Below are 25933 nucleotides of genomic sequence, written 5' to 3'. Positions count from 1 at the left end.
TGAACATATGCCAAACACTTAGCGCTGCATTGTGGTCATTGGTGTGATTCCTCAGCCAGTTTATATTTAGGCTGTAGGGAATGTTTGTTTGTAGCTGTGGTTGTTAGGAAACTTTGAGCTTTTGCACGCAGCATGTTTCGCTTCTGTTATTTACCATGTCAAGATAAACACCTTCAGCCACTCACATTCTTTTTTTCTCTATCCTGATTAAAATCATCCTTCATCGTTCTCTCTCTTCTGTCGCGCAACCCCTAAATCTCCACTTTTCATCCGCTACTGTCGGCCTCAGGACATCTGAACAAGCCAAGTTTCTCTGTTTTCTGTTGTAAGTACTTTCGCTATTAATGCACGTTTTCTTTTAAGCATGCTTGCGGCCTATTTAAAGGGGAAATCAACCCAAAAATGTGTTGTATGCACCCCCACTAGTCTAAACATGACATTATAATCAATATTGCGTTTGTGTAATATTAATTAAGCAGCAAAGTCCATCTGTTTTTATCCATCACAGGGGGTGGCCATTTTGCCACTTGCGGTCGACTTAAAATGACATCACAGGTGCTCAGGGCTCGGATAAAAAACAAGTTTGGTCATGTGACATCCGTAAGCTGAGCAGTGATTTGTTATCTGAGCCCTGAGCAACTGTGATGTCAATTTCTGTTAACAGCAAGTGACAAAATGGCCGGCCTCTGAGATGGATAAAAACGGGTGGATTTTGCCGCTTAATTCATATTCCACAAATGCAATATTAATCAAAATACCGCGTTTAGACTAGTCGGGCTGCATAGCGCATGTTATTGTAAGGAAAGTTTTTGGGTTGACTTTCCTTTTAAATATCATCATCAGTGCTGTCAGTCAGTGACCAGCAAAGCATGTGAAGCAAGTTAGCAACTAAATCACCATGTGCATGAAGTTGTTCAATTTGCCCCTTCTCAAAAGCATTTTAATGCTTAGAGTTCAATTTAAGTCTCAAAGAGCTGTACTTCGAGCATCAAAATATTCATGACCTTGTTTGCATTTACTGTTTTTGTCTCATAGGAATCCCTGTAAAGCTGACAAACATGACGAGAGCCAAACGCAGGACATGTGCAAGCAGGTAATTTGATCATTTGTGAGTGTGTGTGTGGGCCTCAGCTGAAGTGTTTCAACATTAGCAATGTTCACTATTTAGCAGCTGTTCAAACTCTAAACACTCAAACATGCACTCCATAGACCCTCACGCTGTTTAGATACGATTATCTCTCTGGTATCAGCAGATGTCCTAATTTAATGTTGCCATTATTTCAATCAAGCCAAGCAATGTGGTTGTAAAGTAAACTCTGTGCATCAACTTTATGGAAGGCAACATACAGTATAGTATAGTACTGCTCACAATGTTGATAAAACCGTTAATTTGCTTTTCCCAGGTTTCAGAGTTCTGCACAGTTCTTATTTTCAGAATGCGAGCTAAGATATGCTCCAGCTTCATAACCTTAATGAGGACAAGCACTAACAAAAATGGATGAATTGATTGGATTACGCCTGTATAATGAGCTCATTTAAATGATCATAATTGTCTTCACTGTGCCCAGGAGGAGAATGAGGTGGTGGTTCACTCTCCAGAGGTCTCGCAGAGAGTTCACCATGCCACTGACGAGGAGAAGCTGGCATCTACGGTCATTATGGGGCAGACAACCCAAAATGAGTACCAGCAGAAAGAAGAATCAGAATGTAGTAAAACTTTTGGCAAAAAGCAAGTTGATGATGTAGCTGTCACAGATGGTATGTTTACAGCCATCTGAATTCTAAAGTTGTCAAAGTACAGTATCTGGCGCCATTTGTTTTGCTCTGTTTACAGTTATGTTTCCATTCATAGCTCCTGAGACAGTGGAAGATGAAAAGGATATATCTATAATGAAGGATGACACAGTAAGTAAACTATATTTATAGTTTTAACATGTTTTTCCTTCTTATTTATCTTAAATAAACTTACAGAGAGATATTTCACTCTTTTTAATGCTGGTAGCAACCAGCTACTTACCCTTTCAGTGTTTGTCTAAGATAAAATTTGAAAATATTTGAATATGTCAATAACTGCAAATTTGTGGATCTCATGACATCATGTCTATTTATTTTTTTTAAAGTAAAAAATGGCACTCAACCATCAGTCATTCTGGGCGGAGCTAAGTAAAGTAATTGACAGAAGTGATCGAAACGGCCATTTTGACGTACATCCTGGGTGAACAGGGGCCATAAAAATAGGGGAGTCGACGGTGGTATGAGTGTCTAGAAAATTGGGTTCAAAAGTTGTGGTCAAAACAAGGTTGAGAATCCATGTGGGTGGAGTCAAACGTTAAGGTCCATCCCACATTGAGCCATGCCTCAAACGACGGACTGCTGCCGGGGTTTACCCACTATTTATGACAGTGTACCAAGGTTCCAATAAGGGAAGCTCTAATGAAATGTTAACAGTCTTTTCAATGAGTTTGACTTAGAATGAAGAACCATAAAAGTCATGCTCTCTGTTTTCCAGTGTGAGAATCTAACAACGTGCAGCAGTGATACAGATGCAGCGGTCCTGTCCCAAGACAAAATTGCACTGACTGAGATTGACAAGGCTGCAGTGCTGACCCTCATTAGAGAGGAGGTGCGTCACTCTCATATGAATCAGAATCAATCGACTCATAATCAGAATCATCACACATATTCACGCTCTTTGTTGCTGCCATCAGATAATCACAAAAGAGATTGAGGCCAATGAGTGGAAGACAAAGTATGAGGAGAGCAGAGCTGAGGTTTTAGAGATGAGGTATGAAGCATGAATCCATGCAAAGATTGAAAAATGACTTACAATGTCCCCGTCTTCTTGTGTGGACAGGAAAATTGTTGCAGAGTATGAGAAGACAGTTGCCCAGATGATTGGTGAGTCGCTGCCACGCTATGTGGTTGCTTATTTCTATTTCTTTTGCAAGCGCGGCAGGCACAGTAAGAGTGCCCCACTTCTCTGTGATGTCACCCTTGTCGTCAGCTAATCAACAACATCATCATCTTTGTAATAGAGGATGAACAGGAGCAGAAAACGCTGTCCTCTAGTAAGTCGGTCAGACAGCTGACGGTGGAGAGGGACCAGGCCCTGGCCGACCTCAGTTCTGTGGAGCGCTCCTTTGCTGACCTCTTCAGGAGGTATGAAAACATGAAGGGCGTCCTGGAGGGCTTCAAGAAGGTCAGTCGTGCTTTTAATGTCACCATATGTTGACAAGTGCACCTTTGACACCATGTCCACTCTGCATGTGCACCCAGAACGAGGAAGTGCTGAAGAAATGCGCGCAGGACTACCTGACACGCATCAAGCAGGAGGAGCAGCGTTACCAAACGCTCAAAGTGCACGCGGAGGAGAAACTGGATAGGTGAGATTCATGTTTCATTTTGTTGTCACTTATTTGTGTTACCTGCCGGGTCAAAATAGTTTTCAAAAATGCTAGTTTTGATTTCATTTTGACTTTTATTTTTTAATTCTGTTTTACAGTAATTTCTGGACTATAAGCCGCTACTTTTTTCACTTTCATTCAACCCTGCGGCTAATACAAAGGTGCGGCTTATCCATTAGATCGCAAATGGGTGCACTATAAAGGAAGCGCAAGAGCGTCAGGCAGAGCAAAACAAACCAAGTGAGCCCAAATACAGTAGGAGAGACAGAACGAGAGCGAGACAATTTGCGCCCTCATTATGGAAAAGAAAGTAGCGGGAACCACCAGTGCGGTAACATTAAAACACCTGTGGCTTACAGTCGGGTGCGGCTTACATGTGTAACATACTCAAGTTTTTTTTATTTTTATTTACTGTCGTGTTTCGTCTTTTTGTTTTTTTATTCGGTTTGGGTTTTTTGGTTTGCAGTTGTGTTCACTTTTTTGCTTTTGCATTTCCCACTTCACAGTAGTTTTTAGAGCAGGTTTGTTTATATTTTTTGTTTGTATTTATTCTTTCTAAAATGCTTTGGTTGTTTATTAGTTTTAGTATTAGTTTTGGTTTTTTTTAGACTTAAGATGCAGCTTCAGTTGGGTTTTGATTTGTAATTATTATTTTTATATCATTAACATTTTTTTTTATTCCGTTTTAGTTTTTGTTAACTATCATAACCTTGGTTCCATGTACATTTAAGTCAAAATGTTACACTATAGTCACACTGTTTTAAGAACTACCTTTAAGGTGGCATTTCTGAGGCAACAAACCAGATCTGATAACTCAAATTTGAATCAAAATTGATGTGTTGATATCAACACACGTATTTTCAAACCGAGTTCTGCCTAATCAGCAATTGGTAGTAATAACAGAACTATTTTGCTGCACTAGGCTGATCCTTTAAAGTAATTTGCTTAAATTTGGTCTTTTTTATGTGCTACTATGCAAATCTTTCCTTCTCGTACCTGCTGTGACAGGGCCAATGAGGAGATAGCGCAGGTGCGTTCCAAGGCCAACGCGGAGGGGATCGCACTAAGCGCCAGCCTGAGGAAGGAACAGATGAAGGTGGACTCGTTTGAAAGGGCCGTCTTTCAGAAGGTAAATGTTGAAGGTATTGCACAGTAAATGTTTGGCTGCTGACTAATATTTAAAAAAAAATTTTTTTAATGGGTCAGGAAACTTCTTTTCTGAATGCTGTGAACTTTTGTTTCCATGACAGTTTAAAAAAATATATATATAATTAGGGATGCTCCAGTTACTTTATAATTTGATGTTGTATATTTTTATTATTGTGTTAGGCTAGATTAAAAAGATTAAACTTGATATAAATCATACCAACATATTTACATTCAAACTACAAAAAACCTATTTATTTAACACAAGGGGGCAGCATTTAATACAATAAACAGCACAGTTTAGGTGAAAAGTGTTTGCCTATTACAAGTAAAAATTTTCTTGTCTCCACAGAATCAAGAGATTGAGGAGCTCACAAAGATCTGTGATGAGCTGATTGCTAAATTGGGAACAGAATAAGACGTCATGTTCTCTTTCAAGAGAGCACACAAAGCATTGTATGTGCACATCAACATACTTCAAGTATCTGCAGTGGATATAGTACATGTTTGCATACCTCATACTAAATATTGAACTCAAGCAGTTTTCAAGCACAAAAGTGAGGCATAGTTTGACAATATGGAAGACTTTTGGGTATTTTAGTCAACATTTATTGACTATTGTGTGACTATTGGAAATGTAGTAATGTTAGTGTGTGCCTGATTTGAACTGGGTTTATAAAGTTCCTTGCTGAGTTTTCATCCACAAGGTGACAAATTGGAATGTGTTAAATTTTTTAACACACGCTTTTATTGCATTCCTCCCATGCCCAAGAACTCCCGGTGGATCTCATAGAAATTTCAGTAATTTATTTAAAAAGTTGAAACCTATCGATTAACGATGCAGACTTAAATATTTCATGATTTATTTATTTTTTATCATGTTAAACGCTAGGAGCAAAAAAACTGAATTCATGATCATAATATTCAAGAAATCAGAATATTACATAAAAAGCACTTGGATAATAAATGTTATTAAATACAGAAATTTGGTATTAAATTGAATTAAAAACAACATTTTACAGTATATTGAATGCAAATATGCGTTTTACGTTTTTAATTGAATTACTGATTTTGTTCTAAAATATTCATTTATGTTGCATTTTTTATTGATACATCAAGTCCTTTGATGTACTGCAGAGTTTGCATTAAATGACATGAGATTTATGCTACAGAGATTTGTGGGATCGATTAAAATGAGCACCTGAGAGATTTGAATCATGCAACCTTTCCACACTAGTTTGGAAGTACAACCATAATTTTCCTAACCATGTGCCATGTTTCGGAAGATTTTGTCACAACCATGTTTTCCACATGTGATCTATCCAAACAAGGTGTGCCTTTATCGTGTCTATTTTGTAAATAGAGAAAAAGGTGTTTCTGTAAGTTCCTCATGCAGTCGTCTCTTGTGGCCAAAGTGAACGTCCATCCCATTATGTGATTGCACACAATGTGAATTTACAGTTCGAGCATGTTCCGGCATTGATGGCATTCTCAGGTCTGATTGAACCCGAGGGAAGATGCAACATGACGGATGTTCTGCTCCTCCATGGACGATTCCTTTCAGCACAATCGATTGCCAAAATTTTGACAAATGATGTTCTGTTGCGGTGGAGTTTCGTTTGTTTTGAACATGAAAATCCAGCATGTACATTTTATACTTCATGAACAAACATCATATTTGTATATGTAATTAGTACTACTGTATACTCAAATTGTATGGTATATTTTGTGCATTCCAAAATAAAAAGTTAATGTTTGCTGTTTTACTTCCAGCTAATTGCTGTACAAACTCAAAACTGCCAAACATGCCATCACTGCTTCTCTGTTCCTACAGACGCTAACATTTGCTTAAGGTAAAAATGCCACTAATATTTTCTTTTTTGTCAGCATACTACAATGACAACTTTGAATTTAAAAGTATCACAATAAGGTTAGGCGGTCAGTGACCTCTGAAAGGTTAAAGTTATGTGTTTAGTCTTGCAGTTCTGTTGCGACTTGACTGCAAAGATAAGCTTAGCCCTCTGAACTTTTAAGCATTGATGACAATCGTTAGAGACAAATATGCAATTAACTCTTCAAACTTGTATGCAGGTAACCATCAATGGAATGACTTTTTGATCAACATTAGACATGTTGATTGATGTTTTCAGCAATAACTGTCCTATCGGCATGCATTTCAATAAAATGGCCCAATATGAGCATTTTTCTTCTCTTCCAATCGATGTCAGCAAAGGTGTCAGATCAGATGTTTTTAAAAGATTGTCCTGAAAGATTGTGTGGTGTAGGGTGTTAAGAGTGATTTTTCCTCCCATTCTGCACAGAAAACGGTCAGGGCCAACAATGGTAAATGTTGACCCTCTTCAATATTTTCAAATAAATGTCAGCTGTACTGTATGTGTGTTGGTCACTGACCTAAATGCTGACTTTCCAAATTCTGCAGTTTTAAAAAAAAAAGTTGAATTGTTGGAGCCATCAAGTACCCAATAGAATAGGCAAGTTAAATTTGTAATGCATGTTATTGAATGTTTCGACCTGTGCTCAAACTTGCAGAACTGACGACGTGCTTGTCAGTTTTTATGCACATTCTCACCGCTAGATGGTGTCTTGAAGTGAGGGAACTTTTACTCAACATATAAATGCATTATATATACAATACATTGCACTACAAAATACGACCTCATTTATGCAAGTAAGGATTGTCTATATAATTCTATTTTTATTTCCATTAATTGTGAATAGACCAAAAATATGATTGGGAAGTTAAATAAATTAATAAATTATTTTTAACAACATCTTATGGGAGCTGCGAATAATATATATATTGTATGTATAAGTTACAGAGAAATTCTCATATTTAGGCAAACGGCACACGTTGAAACTCCAAATTGCTCAGAAGTTGAGTGCAGTTCAGTTTTTAAATCAATTTACATTAGAAATAATCGTATTGAGTGCAATACACAATCTATGTTGGCATGCTGGAAGGCTGAAACTGATATTCAAACATAATTTTTCAGAACAGTGTAGCCCATAGTACAATACTACAAATATGGGCATTAAAAATGTGACTCACTTGAAGCTTGAAGGGGGAAAAAAACTTTACAAGCGACACAAAAGCACAGCATCCCTTAAGTTTGTGTCTTGTCTCATTCTTGAGGGGACATTTTGGGATGCGGTCTGCTTGCGGCTACTCTAACTTCAACAAACTTTGCAAACCCACAGTCTCCATATTTTGTACAAAATAACATAACAGAACATTAAATTCCGAAAATTAGTATCACTAAAACACAAGCCATGCATTTAGACGGAGAATGGAATGTAAAGTACAGTATATGTTTCCTATGATGTATGCAGGTTCATGTTATGGTGTGTTTGTCTAACCCGGGTGGTGCTTGGGCCGGTGGCGGGGGTGAGGGGCGGGGTCAGGATGCTGAGGCCGCAGCTGATTGGCTGCTGTGTGCGTGAGGAGTGGGACGGGAGCTAGTTGCCAGCTGTGAGGGGAGCTGCGAGAAGGGCCAGCGAAAGTACAAAAAGGAACAAAGACGCAATGCCTGACACCTCAAACTCTCACACAGGTTGAGCACGTCAAGTCTAACTTTTGGAAAGGACCCTTCGTCTGCAAAAGTAAGTTTTATCTTTCTTTTTTGGAATGTTTAGAGGTCAATTTGTATGTTTCACGTACTAGATAGAACATTTTCAACTGCACAACATTTCTACTTCACTAAGTTTAAATAGTAAGGTTTTTATTCTAATCGTTCTTCCACCATCACATTTAGTGGACATAATTTATTACAATTAGTAGCTCATGAGACTTAAATTTGTAGTGACACCTGATGAAAGTGGACTCCTTGCTGTCCACAGAGGTTACGTATTGATTACCCTTTAATGGACAACACCCTGCACTTCCTCATTTTAGTCACAGGCAGAAATCACACTTCACTGTTGTTATAGAACAGGTTTACTATATTCTTTACACATATATTCACTGTACCTCACATTCGTTACTGTCATCCACAGTGGCCATTTTAGGAATGGAGTAATTTTCTATGACATTGCTTAGAACAGTGGTTCTGATGGAGGTCTTGAACCCATCAGCTTCCTATGTGCATCCATTGAGCCAAGCCAACAAATATGCCAAGCGGTGTAGCGTGATCACATGCAGCCAATGATACCCGGGTGGGGCATTTCATTATCAACCATTTTAGCCGGGTGTGTGTCTTGACCTCCCCCAGAGACTGACTCACCAAGCCCCTGTGGTTCGATCGATTCCAGGTTAAGAACCACTGGCTTAGAACTAACATTTGAATATTCACAATCTTAGGTACTTTCCAATGACTTCTAATACAAGAGCTGTAGGCTATGTAGTACAAATCTGTTTTGACATGGAAGTGTATCCAAAATGTTAGGCACATCTCTGTATGAAGCAGTGCAGTTCTATCTCATTATTATTTTTGTAAAAGTATAAATTTCTCATACAACTCATCATCTTAGATAGTGAGTGAAGAACCTCTTTCCTATAGGGGCCATTTCAGTGTTTATCGGTGTTGGCCCTGAAAATATGATGAGATAATAATTATGCATTGGATTTATATAGCGCTTTTCTATCTAATCAGACACTCAAAGACGCTTCACAGTGGTTGCATTATTCGTGCGCTCCCACATTCACACAGTGGTAAGCTACTTAAGTAGCCACAGCTGCCCTGGGGCAGGCTGACGGAAGCGTGGCTGCCAGTGTGCGCCTACAGCCCCTCCGACTACCACCAAACATTTGCACCTTCCATACACCAGTTTGAGTAGCACTGGAAGCAATGTGTGTGAAGTGCCTTGCCCAAGGACACAACGACACATGACTTGGGGAGAGTGGGAATCGAACAGCTGACCTTCTGGTTACTGAACAACCATCTCTAAACCCTGCACCACGGCCGCCAGATGCACGCACAGTCCTTATATGGCCATGAGTATCCGTCCTTTCTGAAGCAAGATGATGAAGCCAGAGAAAGTCTCCCGCAGCCAAACGATTTTCTGAACGTCTTCTCCAGGTTACTCTCTCATGCGTGCTCCCACTGCAGTTTGTTCGCCAGTTGCTATGACGTCAACTCTAAAACTATCTCCTCCCCCTAGCTTATAAGTGACGTGGAGGTCTTCCTTTGCGCCTCCAACTTTCAATGTCTCCCTTGCTTCACTTTTGTCCTGAAACATTCCTCCCCGAAGGCATCTGGGTGCCTCGTCTGACAATTGCATGGTTGGTCATGAAATATCGAGGCGGAGTAGACTCTCCCCTCAACCTCAGTGGTAGAACCTGCGGCCGTAGTTTGAGATAAATGACAGGGGCGGCACTTTTGCTGCAGGAGCCAACATTTGCTCTTCATTAGGCTGCAGTGAGAGCGAGTAAGAAAGAGAGACTACTTATCTCAAATCATAACTTTCTCTCTCACCTAATAGGACATTTTGTACATTCTGTTTGGCAGTTACATCTCTCTCTCTTTTTTTTAATACATTGAGAGAAAAATCTGTTAGTGATTCTCATGGTGCTGTTGAGGCCAGAGGAGGAGGCCACTCATGGCCAAACACAACGGTTCTCTCCTTCAAAGTAAAGTTCCATACACCACAAATTGCTCTCTCCTCATCCCCGGTCCCTGCATCTGTTCCAGTCCTTTGAATATGGAAAAGCATTAATATTCAAACAGCATCTAATTGAGCAGAACCACTGACGTTGTACAAAATGGCCTCAATAGTTGCACAAAATATGAAGAGAGGATGAACTGCTGGCAAGCATGACATCAGTCAGACATCAGTGTGCAGGTTAGCGAGTATCAAAGATTGAGCAGTAGGTTTAGCTTTTGCTCTCTCACTTCTGATAAAAGCATATATTTTCAACCTTTAAGTGTTTTTGATATAATTTACTGTAATTATGAGTTTTGTAATCATGTTGGTAGAGATTAATGATAAATTGTCATATTCCAACTAGGGATAGATGCCGATATTCAGCATTTTGACAAATAGTGTTATCGATCTTTTAGAAGAATCATACGGTCGATAATAGATCAATTTAAAACGCTGTTAACTTCATGGAATTATTTATTCACATTTTTAGTTAACGTTAAAAGAGATGCTGCTGACCCTGGGAACTCTCTACACCTTCTGTTATGAACTTGAACTCAGACACGTAAAAAAAAATATGTGCATTTTGAAATTGTGGAAAACCTTATTTACTGTAGAAAATAACAGGGAGCTATTTAATTGTTTAATTTATATATAACTATTTAAGACATGTTGGGATGTCCCTGAACTTTTTGTTTGAATTTTAAAACAAAGATGTAAATTAACTAAGATATATATGAAGGGGGAAAAAAACTCCAATATTTTGCAAATTTTAAATGTGTTCAATCAACATATCATCACTGGCATTGGGCCAAAACCTTGTACCGCCAATATTGCGCCACTTTTCAGTTTCCTCAACCATTATCATCAAAAAGGGCAAGCCATTTTCAGCACTTGAGACTCTTCAAAAATTTGTAAAAATGACACTCACACTGACCCAAAGTGTAGATTTTTGAAAAAATATTACATTGACCAAATTGCGACTTATGAGGTTTCGGCCCGACGCAAACTCTATGCTTTAAATAATCATCATAAGATAATCAGTGAAAATGAATACCAGCTCCAAACATCAGTTATTGACTCCTAATAATCGGTATCAGCTCTGGGGGGAAAAACCCAAAACATTGGTCTATCTCTAATTCCAACAAATGCATAAATTCAGGTTGCATCGTTATAGAAATATGAGAACTGAGGCCCCCTTGTACACTGTAAATTTATATTAAGTAAGTAAATGAGTAAGTAAGTAAGTATTCAAAGCAGTAAGCCATGTCTTAATATGAGTAAGTAATGTAAGTATAAGTAATATAAGTGTCGTCAGGGGTAAAGGTGATGCAAGCATTATATTATTTTTTATTTTTCACAGTAGCTAACTTTGTTACTAAGAATGTTGATAAAAAAATAGATAGTTGAGGTGGATCTGCGACATGAGCCACATAATCAAACTAGTAAAACTTAAAACGGGAAGTCAACCCAAACATTTGATTGAAAATGACATCACAGTTGCTCAGGGCAGGGCTCAGCTACTCAACTGTGGCCAAATGGAGTCCACAACTTGACTACAATCAGCAGAGGTGCTGTTTAGTCTGTCTCAACTGTTAAAAGAAGACACGACAAGAGCTATGGGGAAATGCGCTATGTCCTCACAATCTCCTTTCTGTGACAACTCTTCAGACAAAAATATGTAATTAACATAGTAGTCGTTTGAAGCCCTGCATATTCATGGTCCGGCACTTGCCAATCTGGGGAGGGAGGAAACGGTGTTGTTCTCCCTTGCTCACTATTCGATGGGAAGGCCAAAGCCATATCTAATAATAAATGTGGCATCTTGGTGCCAATGAACTATGTACAAGTTAGTGAAAGAGCATTATTTACTAAGGCCATACCTTGTCCAATAGCAAATCATGCTTGGTGGCCATTTCCTGAAAATGGACGGAGGGATAAAAATAACAATGAATTGATTAACTGATTGTTGGTTCATTTACACAATACACTGCAGTTATTCAAGGAAATGTCAATAAACTCTTCTTACGCTCAATTTCTTTTCTGCCATCAGCTGCATCATGCTGCGCCTAACAATAACCTGTTCGGACCTCAGCCTCTTATTCACCATGCTCTGCACTTTGCTGCTGTGCAATGCCCAAAGCGAGTCCGGCACTCCGTCCATACAGCTACGTCTGGTTGGAGAGAAACGGAAGAAGCACGAGGGTCGCGTTGAAGTTCTCTACAACGGCGAGTGGGGGACCGTCTGCGATGATGACTTCTCCATCTACGCTGCCCAGGTGGTGTGCAGAGAGCTCGGCTTTGTGGACGCTGAGTCATGGTCACCCTCGGCCAAGTACGGCAGGGGACATGGTAAGAAAAATCCCTGATTTAATATTCTCACCATGTCCTAGGTTAGGGCTGCATATTTGATCTTCCACATGTCTCATCAGTGAAGCAAAGGTCAGATTCATTGCACTGTTTTCCATATTAGAGAAGCCAAGGGAGACACAGCAATCAGCACTGCTGTTGCGTGCATGTGTCGTGTGCGCACGTGTTTTAGGGTGTGGGGGAATTCCTGTATTTGTGTAAAAAAAACAAAAACTGATGACATTCCCACCTCTGGAGCAGCTTCTGCTGAATGTCAGTTGGCACCCGTGCCCATAACATTTGTGAAGTGATACACCTGATAGATGTCGTGCTGCATGCAAAATACTTTACATGATACTAAACAAGAGGAGGTCTTATTATAAACAATCACAGTTCTGTGTGACGCACTTGCTTACTCGTTGGCTCTGCTGCGGGGTAATTGCTTGTAATCTATCAAGTTTGTGTATAAACATGGAGGCTAAATGTATTGATCAAAGTCACATGCTTGACAATTATGTTTAAAATGACTGTGGCTGCTAATTGTGATGTTTCCATTCGGACTCTTTACATTTTTAGTACCTCATTCAAATTGGTGACCTCCCTTCTGCCGTTGTATTATGAAATAATAAGTAAAACAGGTGTTTTAATCCTTGTTTACAGCAGTCATTTTGACAGTAATGACAAATTGGGCTCTATTCCATCAAAGTTTAAAGAAGGCCCCTTCCAGCTATTGCTGAAGTGTACAGGGAAGTCACACTAAATAATGAATTTCAATATAATGCAAACATGAATTTATTCTAAACTTGACACCGCACAGAGAATCCTGCCAAGTCAAGTCAAGTTTATTTATATAGCCCTTAATCACACAAGAGTCTCAAAGGGCTTCACATGTCCGCAGTTGGCAAATATCAACGACATCCCCTAATCGAACCACAAGAGGGCAAGGAAAAACTCAAAAAGCCCCAACAGGCAAAAAATGAGAAACCTTGAGAAGATGTGGTAATCCCCCTTCCAGGATGATCAGGCTGCAGTGGATGCTGAATAGGCCAAAATTTACATAGTTTGTGATACTAAACATTATTAACTAGAATAGTGCGAAAGTCCATTGAAGAAATTTAAGCACAGCAAGAAGACGTCAGGGAAGTGGGTCCTTATCTAAATCCAGCCAAATTATTATTATTATTATTATTATTATTATTATTATTATTATTATTATTATTAACTTGACAAGTATATAAATTGAAGCTTGAAAATGATGAAAAATCACGCCGCTGTCCCTGCTCACAAAAGCTGTGGGCGTGTTTGCTGAATGTGCCAGACACATGCCGGACACCCAAGTAGTATTACTTGGCATCATTTTAGCAAAAAAATAGAAAATAAAGAAAAAAGGAATGCTTATAAACAGTTTCATGTTTAATGTTGATTTCAAAAAAGCTTTTGATACAATCAATCATTCAATCCTACTTTTAATAAGCTTGAAAAATATGGAATTCGGGGAGTGGCTGGACGATGGCTAAAAAACTATTTAAAGGATAGGGCCCAATATGTCCAAATGGGGCAATATACATCTAATAAATAATATTTTTTGTGGGGTCCCCCAGGGGTCTGTGCTGGGGACAAAACTCTTTAATTTGTATAATAATTATATCTTTGATGTATCCCAAGTACTAAAATTTATTATTTTTGCTGATGATACCAATATTTTTTTTTATAGTAGTGATAACTATAATAAGCTCATAAATGGATGGACATAAATAAATTATCCTTAAATATAAGCAAAACTAAAGCAATGCTGTTTGGTAATCGAAAAATGGATTCTGGATTACAAAAAAATATTGATGTTGCGCCAATTGAAAGTGTTATTGAAAATACATTCTTGGGAGTAATAATTGATAGAAAATTGTCTTGGAAAACCCACGTCAGGCATGTAACATCAAAAATATCAAAAACCCTAGCAATTTTAAATAAAGTAAAGCAATATCTTGATGAGTATGCACTTCGTATTTTATACTGCACCTTGGTTCTTCCATACTTCATATATTGTGTCGAAGTTTGGGGAAACACATACCAAAATGCAATTAATCCATTAGTCACAATACAGAAACGTGCTTTGTGTGTCATTCATAAGGTTGGTTTTCTGGAGCACACGCATAATTTGTTCATTCAATCTAAGTTGTTAAAATTTCACGATCTTGTGAAATACTATACATCTATAATTCTATACAAAACCTTTAATAAAACATTACCGGCTAATGTACAAACATTTTTCACAATTAGAGTTAGTGTTCATACACAGAGAGGATATGGAGATTTCACGCTACCGAAAATCAGAACTACTAGAAGATGTTTTTGTGTGTCTGTATGTGTTGTTAAATTATGGAATAATCTCTGTTCACAACATAAATTATACAAAACCATTTATCGATTTAAACTGTTATTTAAACGAATGGTCTGGTCACAATATATTGAGAATTCCTTGTGTTAAGATGACATCAGTGCTTCCTGTCTGTGTAAATATGTGTTTGCTTCTTCTTTACAATTATCGGTATTTTGTTCATTATCATTGTTGATATATCGTTTATTATCATTTCTGGTATATACTGTCCTACCAGTGTTAGTATTGTTTACTTCTCACATTTGTTTATTTGTGTTGTTAAAATCGTAACACTTATTGTTTCTTATGGTAATGCCGCCATGCTAAATCATTTGTACTCTCAATTTTTTCCTTGGTTATTTAATAATTATTGCTCTCTGGGCACTGGGTAAATTTTCTTCTTCCCCATTCCTTTTCAGGAAGAATTAGACTTTACCCTTTTGTTGTTGATGTTGTTTTTTCTTTCTCTCTTTTTTTGGCTGTTTTTTTCTCCTCGTGGAGGTTGACACTGACTGTGTGCTCTCTCTCCAAAAAAATAATGCATGAATGAATGAATGAATAGCCACAGTTCAGTACTGCATAGTTTGGCACTTTGCACATTTTCAGCAATTATCTTCAAACATATACACTATAATGTATTTAGAAACAATTGTATGATTTCACTTTACAGGACTTACAATTTTTTTCTTATTGTAATAAAGAGACACAGTTATATACAGTACAGTTTTTTCATACAAATGCCCCCCCCCCCATTTTTTTAAAAAGAGAATTAAGATTTTTGCACAGTCCATCAATACATCAATTTCCTATTTCACATATCCTCTTTAGGATCCCAGCCGGCTTTGGGTGAGCAGCGCACATATAAAAAAATAACAATTCACATTGGACAAAATTAAAGAGCCTTCACTTAACCTAATGTGTAAGTATTTGGAATGTGGGAGGAACGTGCTAACCACCAATCCAACATGCTAGCCTCAGTAGATGATGTAATAACTCATATCATACTAAATTCCAAGTTCAGCTGCAGTATACCACCAAGCTCAACTACCACCTGAGCCAAAGCACATTTGATGACAATCAGGTTACATGATAATGCATCTTCATACTTTGGAAGATGACCCGTGGGCTGACTGGTCTTTGGAAAATGGAACAATGTATTTCCAATTAGTGGCACTGGTCCAAAGTGATATTATTTTCACGGAGAATCTTTCGCAGAGGTTCTGGTCATGTGTACTGTGTCAACGTGCTCCACATGAGACAGCGGGTTGTTATTTATTGTGTTGATTATCAACTGACTGTCGTTATTCATTAGGGATGTTTGATACCACTTTTATTCAGACTGGTAACAGTACAAGGTACAACGGTGTGTATGAAAACACCATGCAAGCTGTTTGTATGGAAACAATTGAGCTGTTTTCTTACTGTTGTTGATGGAAACACAAGCCTGTAAACGTAATTAAGGGGATTTTCCATATCCTATCATTATGACTAATGCATCAGGAACTAAAGGAGAAGGAAACCAGATGCTTTCAAATAAATGAAGTAAAGAAGGTTGTACATAAGCAGTAGTCCTGACCAAGTGTTTTTATTTTCCCAGGTAGAACTGTTTACAAGCTTCTTAGCTGCCAGCAATAATACGACTTTTGCAACCCCAATGTGTAAAACAAATGGACATGCCTTTGGAAAAGCCATTGAAGTTCATAGCTTGCTAAACTGCTACTGCACAAAATCCAATTGTTATTCAGATGTTTCAGGGAACACTATGCACAGTGCAACTTACAATAGCCATAAAAGCTAACTGCTCTCTAAATTCAAGCCTCATAAGACTTGCAATTATAATTTAACAGAGTAATACAAATTTATCACAACTGGCAGTGATGTTATTGTTTGGGAAAAGTTACACTCACTGAGTCCAAACTAGAAAAAAACGGACGTATTTGGAGATGTTTAAAAAAAAAAATCCACGCAGCTAGATGACAGACCGTCTTACATACAGTCACATTTTTGGTATGATCAGGATGTTTCTCGACATCTTGTTGGCTCAGACTGAGTAGCAGTCTGGTGGTTTGCATTGGTTACACTTGTGTGGTTGATTCTGATCAATCAACTGCCCAGCATGAGCCATCACTTCAACTCACCAGGTTTGTTCTGCAAGTATATTCAGGTGAACAAACATCCTGAGTCAGTTTGCTATTCCAGCGAGTAGGTGTAAAAACAGGGGCCCAGAATTAAGGTTATGAATTGATTCAAATAGAGTGGATAACTCTATTCTATTTTGGTGATTTTGTGATTGATCTTCTTTATGTGCCCAATGATTGAGTTCAGGGTCCCACTCCAGGGTGTCAGCCACCTTTGGCCTAAAGTCAGTATTGAATGATTACATCTATTCATACAAGCCATCTAATCATGTCTTTGCTCACGTCCGTTGCAGGCCGTATCTGGCTAGACAACATGGACTGCAACGGTAGAGAGAAGAGCCTCGCCGAGTGTCGCTCCAACGGCTTTGGAGTGACCGATTGCAAACATTCAGAAGATGTCGGGGTGGTGTGCTCACAGCAGCGCATTCCAGGCTTCAAGTTGATCCGGACTCAGGCTAACGGCGAGGAGGTAGGAGCCCGCAGAATGTCACACTCCACAAGTACAGAAAAACATCCACTACATACTTGTCCTTAGACAGTCATATTACATACTGGGTATGTAAACACCACTACGGGATCACTACAGAACAAACACTTAAATTGCAGCCAAAAATGGCTGACAAAATCTCAACAGATGTGCTAAAAATAGAAAAACAAAACAACGCACGACAACTTCAGATGGTGTATGTGCAGTAGTTTCTATTGTGGATGGATATATTTTATTATATTTTATTTTATTTTATATTTTGATTTCCAAAAAAGAGGACACTTGGCATGACCTCGAGGTACTTAAATGATACTCAAAAAATTACTCAAACACTATTTTAATGTATGTCTTGTAGCATGGGCAGAAAGTAAATCTAATTATTTTGAAGTCTTACTTGACAAATTAATACAAATGACATAATGTTCTAAATCAGGGGTGCCCAAAATTTTTTGCCCCCAAATTTACTTGTCAAGATATATTCGACATTGAGGATCAAAACACGCTCTACAGTTTAGTAGCACAGAGCATTCCCAGTGAGCTAAACTTCTTGGCCAGAGACTCAGCTCAGCACGTTATTTGAACGCTCAGGGACGATATGACTGCAGTTGTATGTGCTTCATTCAACCAGTAAGTGGCAACGTAACGCACCTCTCAGTTTGGCGACGTCAACAACGGCGATGAAAGGCAGCCGAATGAACGGGATGTCATATTTCTTGAGTTGTTATTGTATTGCATATTTTATTCATATTCCATCCGGGTTTCAGCTTGTAGCTGTCCTAACTTCCACAACTTTTCCAACCGTAACACAAATGCCACAGTGCCCTTCTTATCTAAGATCTGGGGGGAGCTTTTTAGCGAGTACTGACAGGCCTTTCTGTCCTGCCTTCCTCTATTGGTCATTGTTTTTCATGTTTCTTTGACAGGTTGAGCCTGATAAGTAAATTTTGTTGCTCTGTACTTGTGCATGTGCAATGACAAAGATCCATTCCATTCTAATATTGTAAGGTGACAACCGAATGTCTAATGCGTAAATATTCCAATATTCAAATATTCAAATAAAACCGTGGCTGTATGAAACCCTTGAGTCATCTTGCACGTGCAGCTTGGATTTTCTGCGAAAGTGAAGTAATGACTTTGTCAGGCTTGTTGGCTGCCCCCATTCTTCTCCTATCACCCCCCTTGGAGATATTGGAAAGGTTTCCCACCCTGTGAGCAGGAGAAGCTCATCATGTCTGGCTGCCGTCAGCACTTCCATACCAGATGGAAAGTCAATGTAGGCGTGATAGAAGACAGGGTGGAAGTAAAGCCAAATGTCTGAAAAGCCTCTGACGCAGGGGCTTCCCATTTGAGCCAGACTAGCATGGATGAAGCAACACTTGTTTTATTGGGAGATGGCCAGTGATCTAACAGTTTGTCATGGCATTAAGAGGAGATGTAAAGGAGGAGAATGAAATGTCTGTGTAGAACCGCAACTGTTCAGTTACAAGAAGCAAATCTGTGTGTATCCAGTTGGGGCATTTTAAAAGGCTTACTAACGCTACCCGTGCCTCTAATTGCCTAATTTGTACAGGAGGGGTATTTGTATAGCACCCTCTGATTCCTTATTTGTTGTGTGTTTACAGTCCCAGGCGTGTTGATGCCGTTTAGTCCCCCACCCTGTAAATATTTCCTCAGTGTGGGTGAGGCCTTTCAAGTGGAAGGAGAAAGAAATGGGCCGAGTGTGGCTGGTGCACTTCTTTGACCGTGCTGGAGCACAGGCCAGCAACAGGCAGTCATGTTCCTTCAGTGTGTTTATTCACTGCATGAATCGGCGTTTTGTGCTCCGTCGGGAAAGTGGACGCAACGTGCGTGTGTTAAAGTTAAAACACAAGTCAACACTAACAGGGAGGAATACATTCACTGGTCACTCCATCAGGTGCACATACCTGGATAAGCGAAAGTGATCAATACAGGACCTGATTGAAAAAAATATTTATGCTCAGTTTTGATTGACACTGTTAAAAAGTTGTCAATGTGGCCCCTTCCTCATTAGCTAATGTAACCATTACCCCTCACCCCTATGGAGGTAAATATGGTGCAATAACTTACCTGTGTAAAAAAAAAAAAGTACCTGTAGAAAAAAAAAATGTATCTGTAAAAGTTGTTATTTGTACCTGTAAAAATGTGTACCTGTAGAATTTTTACCTCTAGAAGTCGTGGTTTGTACCAGTAAAAAAAAATAAAAATAAATATATATATATATATATATATATATATATACCTGTAGAAAAAAGAGAGTAAATTTGTGTCTGTAAATTTTGTGATTTGTACCTGTGTAAATGACAACTTGTGGTTTTTCTTTTGCAGTCCAGACATGTGACTTTTGCACCAAATATTTGGCTAATATTGGAGCAAAACTAATTTGTACTTGTGCAGTTAAAAGATTCGTACTTGTACAGAAGTTTTGATCAATCAAGTGAGAAGGATTTGGCCAGGCTGAAGCTCAACCTCATTGGTTTTTTATTACAGGTACAGGTTTCTTTTGCACCATATTTACCTCCATACACCCCAGAATGTAGAAGGTGGTGTTTACTCCATAAATCAGAATGACACATGCCAACAAACAGACTGGACTTGACCGTTTGTTTGGAAAAAAAAGAAAAAGGACAGATGTTTTCCCATTTTGTAGTTTTAATCCTGACAGAAGTGTGTGTGGCGTGACAATAGAGTCCATTCATTTCATTCTACTGTCCAATTCTTGTCCAAGCACAAGCTGTTGGTTTCAAAAAACGACACTTGCCACACTTGTTAAAAAATGCAATTCATGTGCCTTCTATCCATCTTTGAATTGTATCAGAGAGAGAGAATTTCCAGAAGGATTTACATGCCCTAATACTACATCATATATTGAAAAGACCACATCAGCGTTATTGTTCATTAGAATATTACAGACTGGCTGATGAACGTTACACCGAATTTGTTACCAAGACAACATGAGTTAGCTACATCTTTCATTTGAGCCACCATTTCAACCCTGACCTTTCCCAGCTTCTTTAAGTCATCTTTCCCCTGACCTCAGTGGACAAAAGTTTAACTTCCCGGCAACACTCAGCAACATAATATTCCGAGGTACGGAATCACGACCGATGATCTTTGACACGTAACAAGACATTGTACTTATTAGCTAGCTACACACAGTTTAGTTTCTCCAGATGTTGGAGATTACAACAGATCAGGTCTTTTAGTCAGACTTTGAAAAGGAAGGAAAGAAAGTGACGTTTGCTGTCACAGCTTCACAATTAATCACACCATTTGTCTCACCTTAGACTTCTACCGATGTCATTAGATAAGAGTTATTCCTTATCCATTTTTTTCTCAACAAATTTGGTTTAATTTATTGCCCTCCACCTGACAAAAACTAAATTTTAACTTTGGCTTGTTATGGCCTTCCTCTCAAAGTATAAAAGTAAGTCATTTCCAGATTGACTCGCGTTCCAATGAGCTCATCCTCTGATAAACTGGAGTCTGGTTGAGAGAAATAAACATCCACAGTGGTTTGCAGTTTTTCCACCACTGCGTTCAGTGTCTTTAGTCCAACCAAACACACACCCACAGTTAGCTCAAAAAACATCTGAAACCCACTCAAAATAATAGAAAGCAGTGTTACAAGCCTTACAAAAGGTTAAAGGTCGCATAGCTCCATCAGCTGCAATAGTGTCCACCTTCAAGAATTCCCAATCTACACATTCTCTACCATTCAAAAAAACCAAACCATGAAATTTGAGTCAAAGCTCAACTTGCCTCCAACACATCTGATGTATGTGCGAGGCTTGTAAGGAGGAGCGTACCCAAGGGGAGGTAAGGTTGTCTCTTGTCAAGTTGCTCTCTTATGGATTGAAATACAGACACAATCAGCACATGTTCAACAGATGTTTCCCATTGTAACCTTTTAAAAGAACACAGAATTCGCTTTCCTGTCATGCATACATGCACGTTATGATTTGTTGAAACTTTAATAGCCGCAAAGGTGTTAATGAACCATACGGAGAAATATTATTATGTTGTAAACATAAAACTGTTAGTATATGCAGATGACTTCAGAGCTTGGCCTAAACATTTCAACTAAGATGCATAGGCCCATGATGTAATAAACTGACTTATAGGATCTGCTCAGTGTCTTTTTACATATTTGCTACACAAGTGATATGGTAATATTTTCAATATTTTCAGCTATACTATAGCCTGATAATGATTCACATTCATCATATTTAAGCAAGGTGCGCTAGTGAGGGGACAGGCAGACAGGGTATACGTGTTTGTGTGTGGAGTGGGTGTGGGCGTGTGTGATGGGATGTCACGTGCAGATAAACGTGAGCCTTGGTCTGGTGGTTGAAAAAAGTGGAAGAGATGCAGAGTTGTGGAAGCGTTAGTGAGACGCTGGCGAGACCGGCGTCTCATGTTCACACATAGACTTGCTGGGCAGTGGGGGGTCACTGCGGAGGGTGTGGGAGCACTTCAAATAACAAGTCTGCTCTACAGTTTGGAAACTTTTCAGTAATGGCTTCATAGAGCAACACGGGCTGGCTGGTACGAGAAAATGCACGTGTCCAAAGTAAACTGGGACTGCATGAGGAGAGGGAGAAAAAAAAGTATTTTTGGAATGAGTAATTCACAACCACAGTTAGCGAGTTACAACGATGACTATTGATACTGATGAGAGCATCACACCACATACTGATTTAGATTGATTACTAAATCTCTTCTTTAACTTCACATATTTGCACATGGGAGTCAAACCCCAAAAAGGTCTTGACAATAATATGCTTATGCATTCTCACTAGTACAAACACAGTATTCCAGAGGTGTCCAATCTATGGCCATTCGTGGGCCACTCTCCACTTATAAACGCCCCGCGGCATATACTAAAAATTACATTTGCTACTAAAAAAATATTTCATATACTGTACTGAAGAGCTTTTGTTTTTATAAATATGCAAGATGTGAATTAACTGTTTACAATTAAACAAGTAACATTCATCTTATAACACAATGGTAAATAAAGCCAATATATTTTTTACACACAAAAATGGTTTCCTCCACTTTCCTCTGCTGCTCTGTGTCAAGGTCCAAATTGTGAACACATCACATAAAAGATTCCCAAATACTACTTTAAAAATTGTCATCTTATGACAGATTGCTCTTGTTTTGCTTCTGAATGCCGAGATGGGATTTGGCTGCTGTTCAGCACAGGTGCAGACATTTTCTAGTAGGTTACCTTGTATAGACCTAATCTATTACTTAAAGAGAGCTAGCTGTTCAGGTAGCAGATAAAAAACAACAAACACACGTTATGTAAGATACACGATTGCAAGCAAATTTGTATTGTATTTTGCAAAATGGCTGCCCCCTGAGATGGATAAAAACTGGTGGATTTGCTGCTTTACTCATATTCCACAAACATAATATTTATCAGAATGCCATGTTTAAACTAGTGGAGGCTCATTCAACATAATTTGTAATTTGTAATAAATTTTTTGAAGACTTCCCCTTTGAAGGGAAGACTCATAATTTGATGCTGAGTCAGCAAAATTAGATTCCACAAGATCATACATGACAGAAGTCCATTATTATTATATTTTTCTGGTGTAATAATTTCGTTTTATACTGTTATTATTCTGGACATCTGAAAACTCCAGAAAAAGAATGAGGAGAGTGCTATAATAAATGTAAACAAAACAGTCAATGCAAAGCCCAAAACTATTCCCCCTAGCAGTATAAGGATGACATCAGTTTCTCAGTAGTCGCATGGCATCATAGCTGTGTCATACCTTTTCTGACTATGAACTCATCTTTGAGTTTGTTTGCATTATGAGTGGAAAACCCATAAGTAATATGTTAGATGCATCACAGCAAGTGTGTGAATGCTTGTCTCTCAGCATTCATAGAGTGAGTCGTGAACATGAGCTGTGTGGAGATTTGGGCTACTTCCAAACAGGATTAGGCTGAGTTTATGTCTGCTGGTCTGCTCTTTTTCGGGAGGGAGTCTGAACTGGATCCAGCTGCGGTATCTGTATCTGTCCTCCTCGTTTCCTCTCTGTACATTCATGCTTCAAACAAGCAGTTTCCTTCCTCCTGAGCCAAAAGTAACACCGGATGCACCCGTCTGAACCTCAAACTTGCACGTTTTGGCCAAAATTTTAGTCCGCACGCGCACTTGCGCGCATTTCACACCTTTGATGTTTACGCACAATGATTCTCATTATGCTGTAAAGTATCCATCAAAATCAGACAATTTGATTATCCTTATCAATCATTGGAAAATGGTCTGTTTGACTGGCTGCAAGTGGCTTTTTAACATAATCTTCACAGCTCAGAGCTAATCCTCTTCACATTCAACGGCACAAGCCAACTTTATTCTGATTAAGTAATATGAGCATGTCATTCATTTCATTATGTGAGAACAGCCTAGTGACAGAAACGGCTAACACTCGCGCCAAACTATTTTAAAATTTAGGAGATAACTTGATATACTGTACTTTTAATTTCTACGTTAGACCAATAGATAGAAGTGTTAGCAGTAGCACCATTATTCCACATGAATAACATTACTCTTAACAATCTGTAAATAAAACATCACACTCTTGAGAATTTCCATTGATAACCTCCAATCTGTGCTCATGTCTTCACCAATTCATCCAGACTTGGGATGGAAAACCTTGCGTCATGCGGCGGTCAGCAGGAAACCCCTGATGAAAGAACACTTTCTCCCACTCAAACCGCGGCAGTCAGGAGGGTCGAGGTCACAGTCTGACTTAATGGCCCCCACTGCTCCCCATTCGCTATGGGTTTGCAGAACATTCCCAGAGGCTGACGCCATTTCAGGAAACCACCATGTGGGCAAACATTTTGTACTTCTGGGAGACATGCCTGGATGTTGGAGGTTCACTAAAGCTAAAGTGGCTCAGATTTAGTGAGATCAGCATTTCACTGAGTATCTGAAAAGCTGAAGCCACTATTTGGCTCCTATAGGTCAACCTCATGCAGACAGCCCGACCCTTGGCTCAAGAAAGGAAATGACCAATGGCAAGGTGATTAGGCTGTTTGTTTTGTTCTAACAGGGTTGAAGGTCAAAGGTTGTAGCTTGATTTAGAAGACCTCAGGACACATGGTACTCATCCGACCAATTGGTTTGCCCAGAGACCACCCGCAGATACTTTCTTCACCTAAACTCTGACAGCAACTCATCCCACAGCAGTTACATTTGTCCTCTGCACAGATGGCAAATTCAGGTCCAGAAAATAAAAACGTTAGCCCCTGATGCTAGCTAGCTAGCTCCCTAGCAGGTAAACAAGCACCATGAGAGCTAGCTAGGTAGCTAGCTATCTAGCACCTCAAAGCAAAAACCCTGCCGCAGTTTGGCTTTAGCCCCCGATGCTAGCTAGCTAGCTAGCAAGCACCTGTAATTAAAACCCTGCCACAGTTTGGCTTTAGCCCTTGATGCTAGCTAGCTCCCTATCAGAAACAACGAGCACCATGGGCGCTAGCTCCCTAGCTAGCACCTGGGGCTAAGGCCAAATTGTGGCAGGTTTTTACTTTCTGAACTTGGATTTGACACCTCTGGTCCTCTGACAGTCAATCAGGCATAATAACCTGTTAATCAACTAATAGATCATTAAGAAACAATCAAGAGTGTTGATTAATCATGACATGGAGCAATTGAGGCAAAATGGAGTGCATTACTTGGTTGCAACCAGCAGAAGCGCTGTTGATTCTGTCTCTCGTTTGCAACATAAAGAACAACAATGCGGCATTAGAAATTGAGCGACATCCTTGCATGCAGAACTCCACAATTGTTTTCAATTCATCGATCAAGACACTTTAGCTGGATGTGTATGCTTGACCTTCACATCTGTACTGTACTAAAGATGGTGACAAATTCCAGACATTCATCAAGCTGCTAAGGTGACTTAAGGATTGCATCCTCATACTTTTCTACCTGACTCTGTGATATGGTGAGATGCAAAGGGTTCAAATGCAAACTTACAGTGAGATCCTTGGAATTGAATTATTTTCAATAATAATATAATTATTTTCAATAATAATATAATAATATTTGAAGGACTGCAAGATAAGGCTAGTGCATGAATACAAAATGGTGGTAAATATGGCAGTACTGCCACATTTTGTAGTAATGCATATTGTACAAGAAATCCGACAAACCTTACGAGGTAGTGACAGTCATAATTGTTGTGCCGTTTAATTTGCCGCAAACTATTTTCGAATTCTTTTGGCAGCAATTCATTACTTTTGCTTCATTTAGATGGGAACATAGATCCTTCATTTCATAGAGAGAGAGAGAGAGAGAAAGAGAGAGAGAGAGAGAGAGAGACACCATGTTTTTTCTTAAAAACAATTTTTTTAAATTTAGTTTCTGTTTTTCTAATTTTTTGTTTTGTTT

The 25933-nt window shown here is 38.9% G+C and overlaps 2 protein-coding genes across 5 annotated transcripts in view; both read left to right on the top strand.

The window, feature by feature from the left end:
* tacc1 (transforming, acidic coiled-coil containing protein 1) overlaps positions 1-6316 on the top strand; it is a 30891-nt gene extending 24575 nt beyond the window's left edge. For 3 of the 4 annotated variants that reach the window (XM_077574422.1, XM_077574420.1, XM_077574418.1), the window contains exons 4-14: positions 290-325; positions 1036-1093; positions 1569-1758; positions 1853-1905; positions 2510-2623; positions 2709-2785; positions 2855-2898; positions 3036-3199; positions 3277-3383; positions 4413-4533; positions 4903-6316. In XM_077574422.1, coding sequence (XP_077430548.1) covers positions 290-325; positions 1036-1093; positions 1569-1758; positions 1853-1905; positions 2510-2623; positions 2709-2785; positions 2855-2898; positions 3036-3199; positions 3277-3383; positions 4413-4533; positions 4903-4968 — 1030 coding nt within the window. In that variant the 3' untranslated portion in view covers positions 4969-6316. The remainder of the gene's footprint in view (positions 1-289; positions 326-1035; positions 1094-1568; positions 1759-1852; positions 1906-2509; positions 2624-2708; positions 2786-2854; positions 2899-3035; positions 3200-3276; positions 3384-4412; positions 4534-4902) is intronic. The other variant, XM_077574419.1, reaches the window with a different exon arrangement.
* A 1719-nt stretch (positions 6317-8035) lies between these two features.
* loxl2a (lysyl oxidase-like 2a) overlaps positions 8036-25933 on the top strand; it is a 30377-nt gene continuing 12479 nt past the window's right edge. Inside the window, exons 1-3 of the mRNA XM_077572526.1 lie at positions 8036-8171; positions 12202-12500; positions 17303-17478. Coding sequence (XP_077428652.1) covers positions 12209-12500; positions 17303-17478 — 468 coding nt within the window. The 5' untranslated portion in view covers positions 8036-8171; positions 12202-12208. The remainder of the gene's footprint in view (positions 8172-12201; positions 12501-17302; positions 17479-25933) is intronic.

This window comes from Vanacampus margaritifer, chromosome 8 (assembly GCF_051991255.1).
Source record: "Vanacampus margaritifer isolate UIUO_Vmar chromosome 8, RoL_Vmar_1.0, whole genome shotgun sequence".
In the NCBI taxonomy this organism is placed as follows: domain Eukaryota; kingdom Metazoa; phylum Chordata; class Actinopteri; order Syngnathiformes; family Syngnathidae; genus Vanacampus; species Vanacampus margaritifer.
The sequence above is the reverse complement of the archived record's forward strand: the minus strand, read 5'-3'. Positions and strand labels throughout refer to the sequence as shown.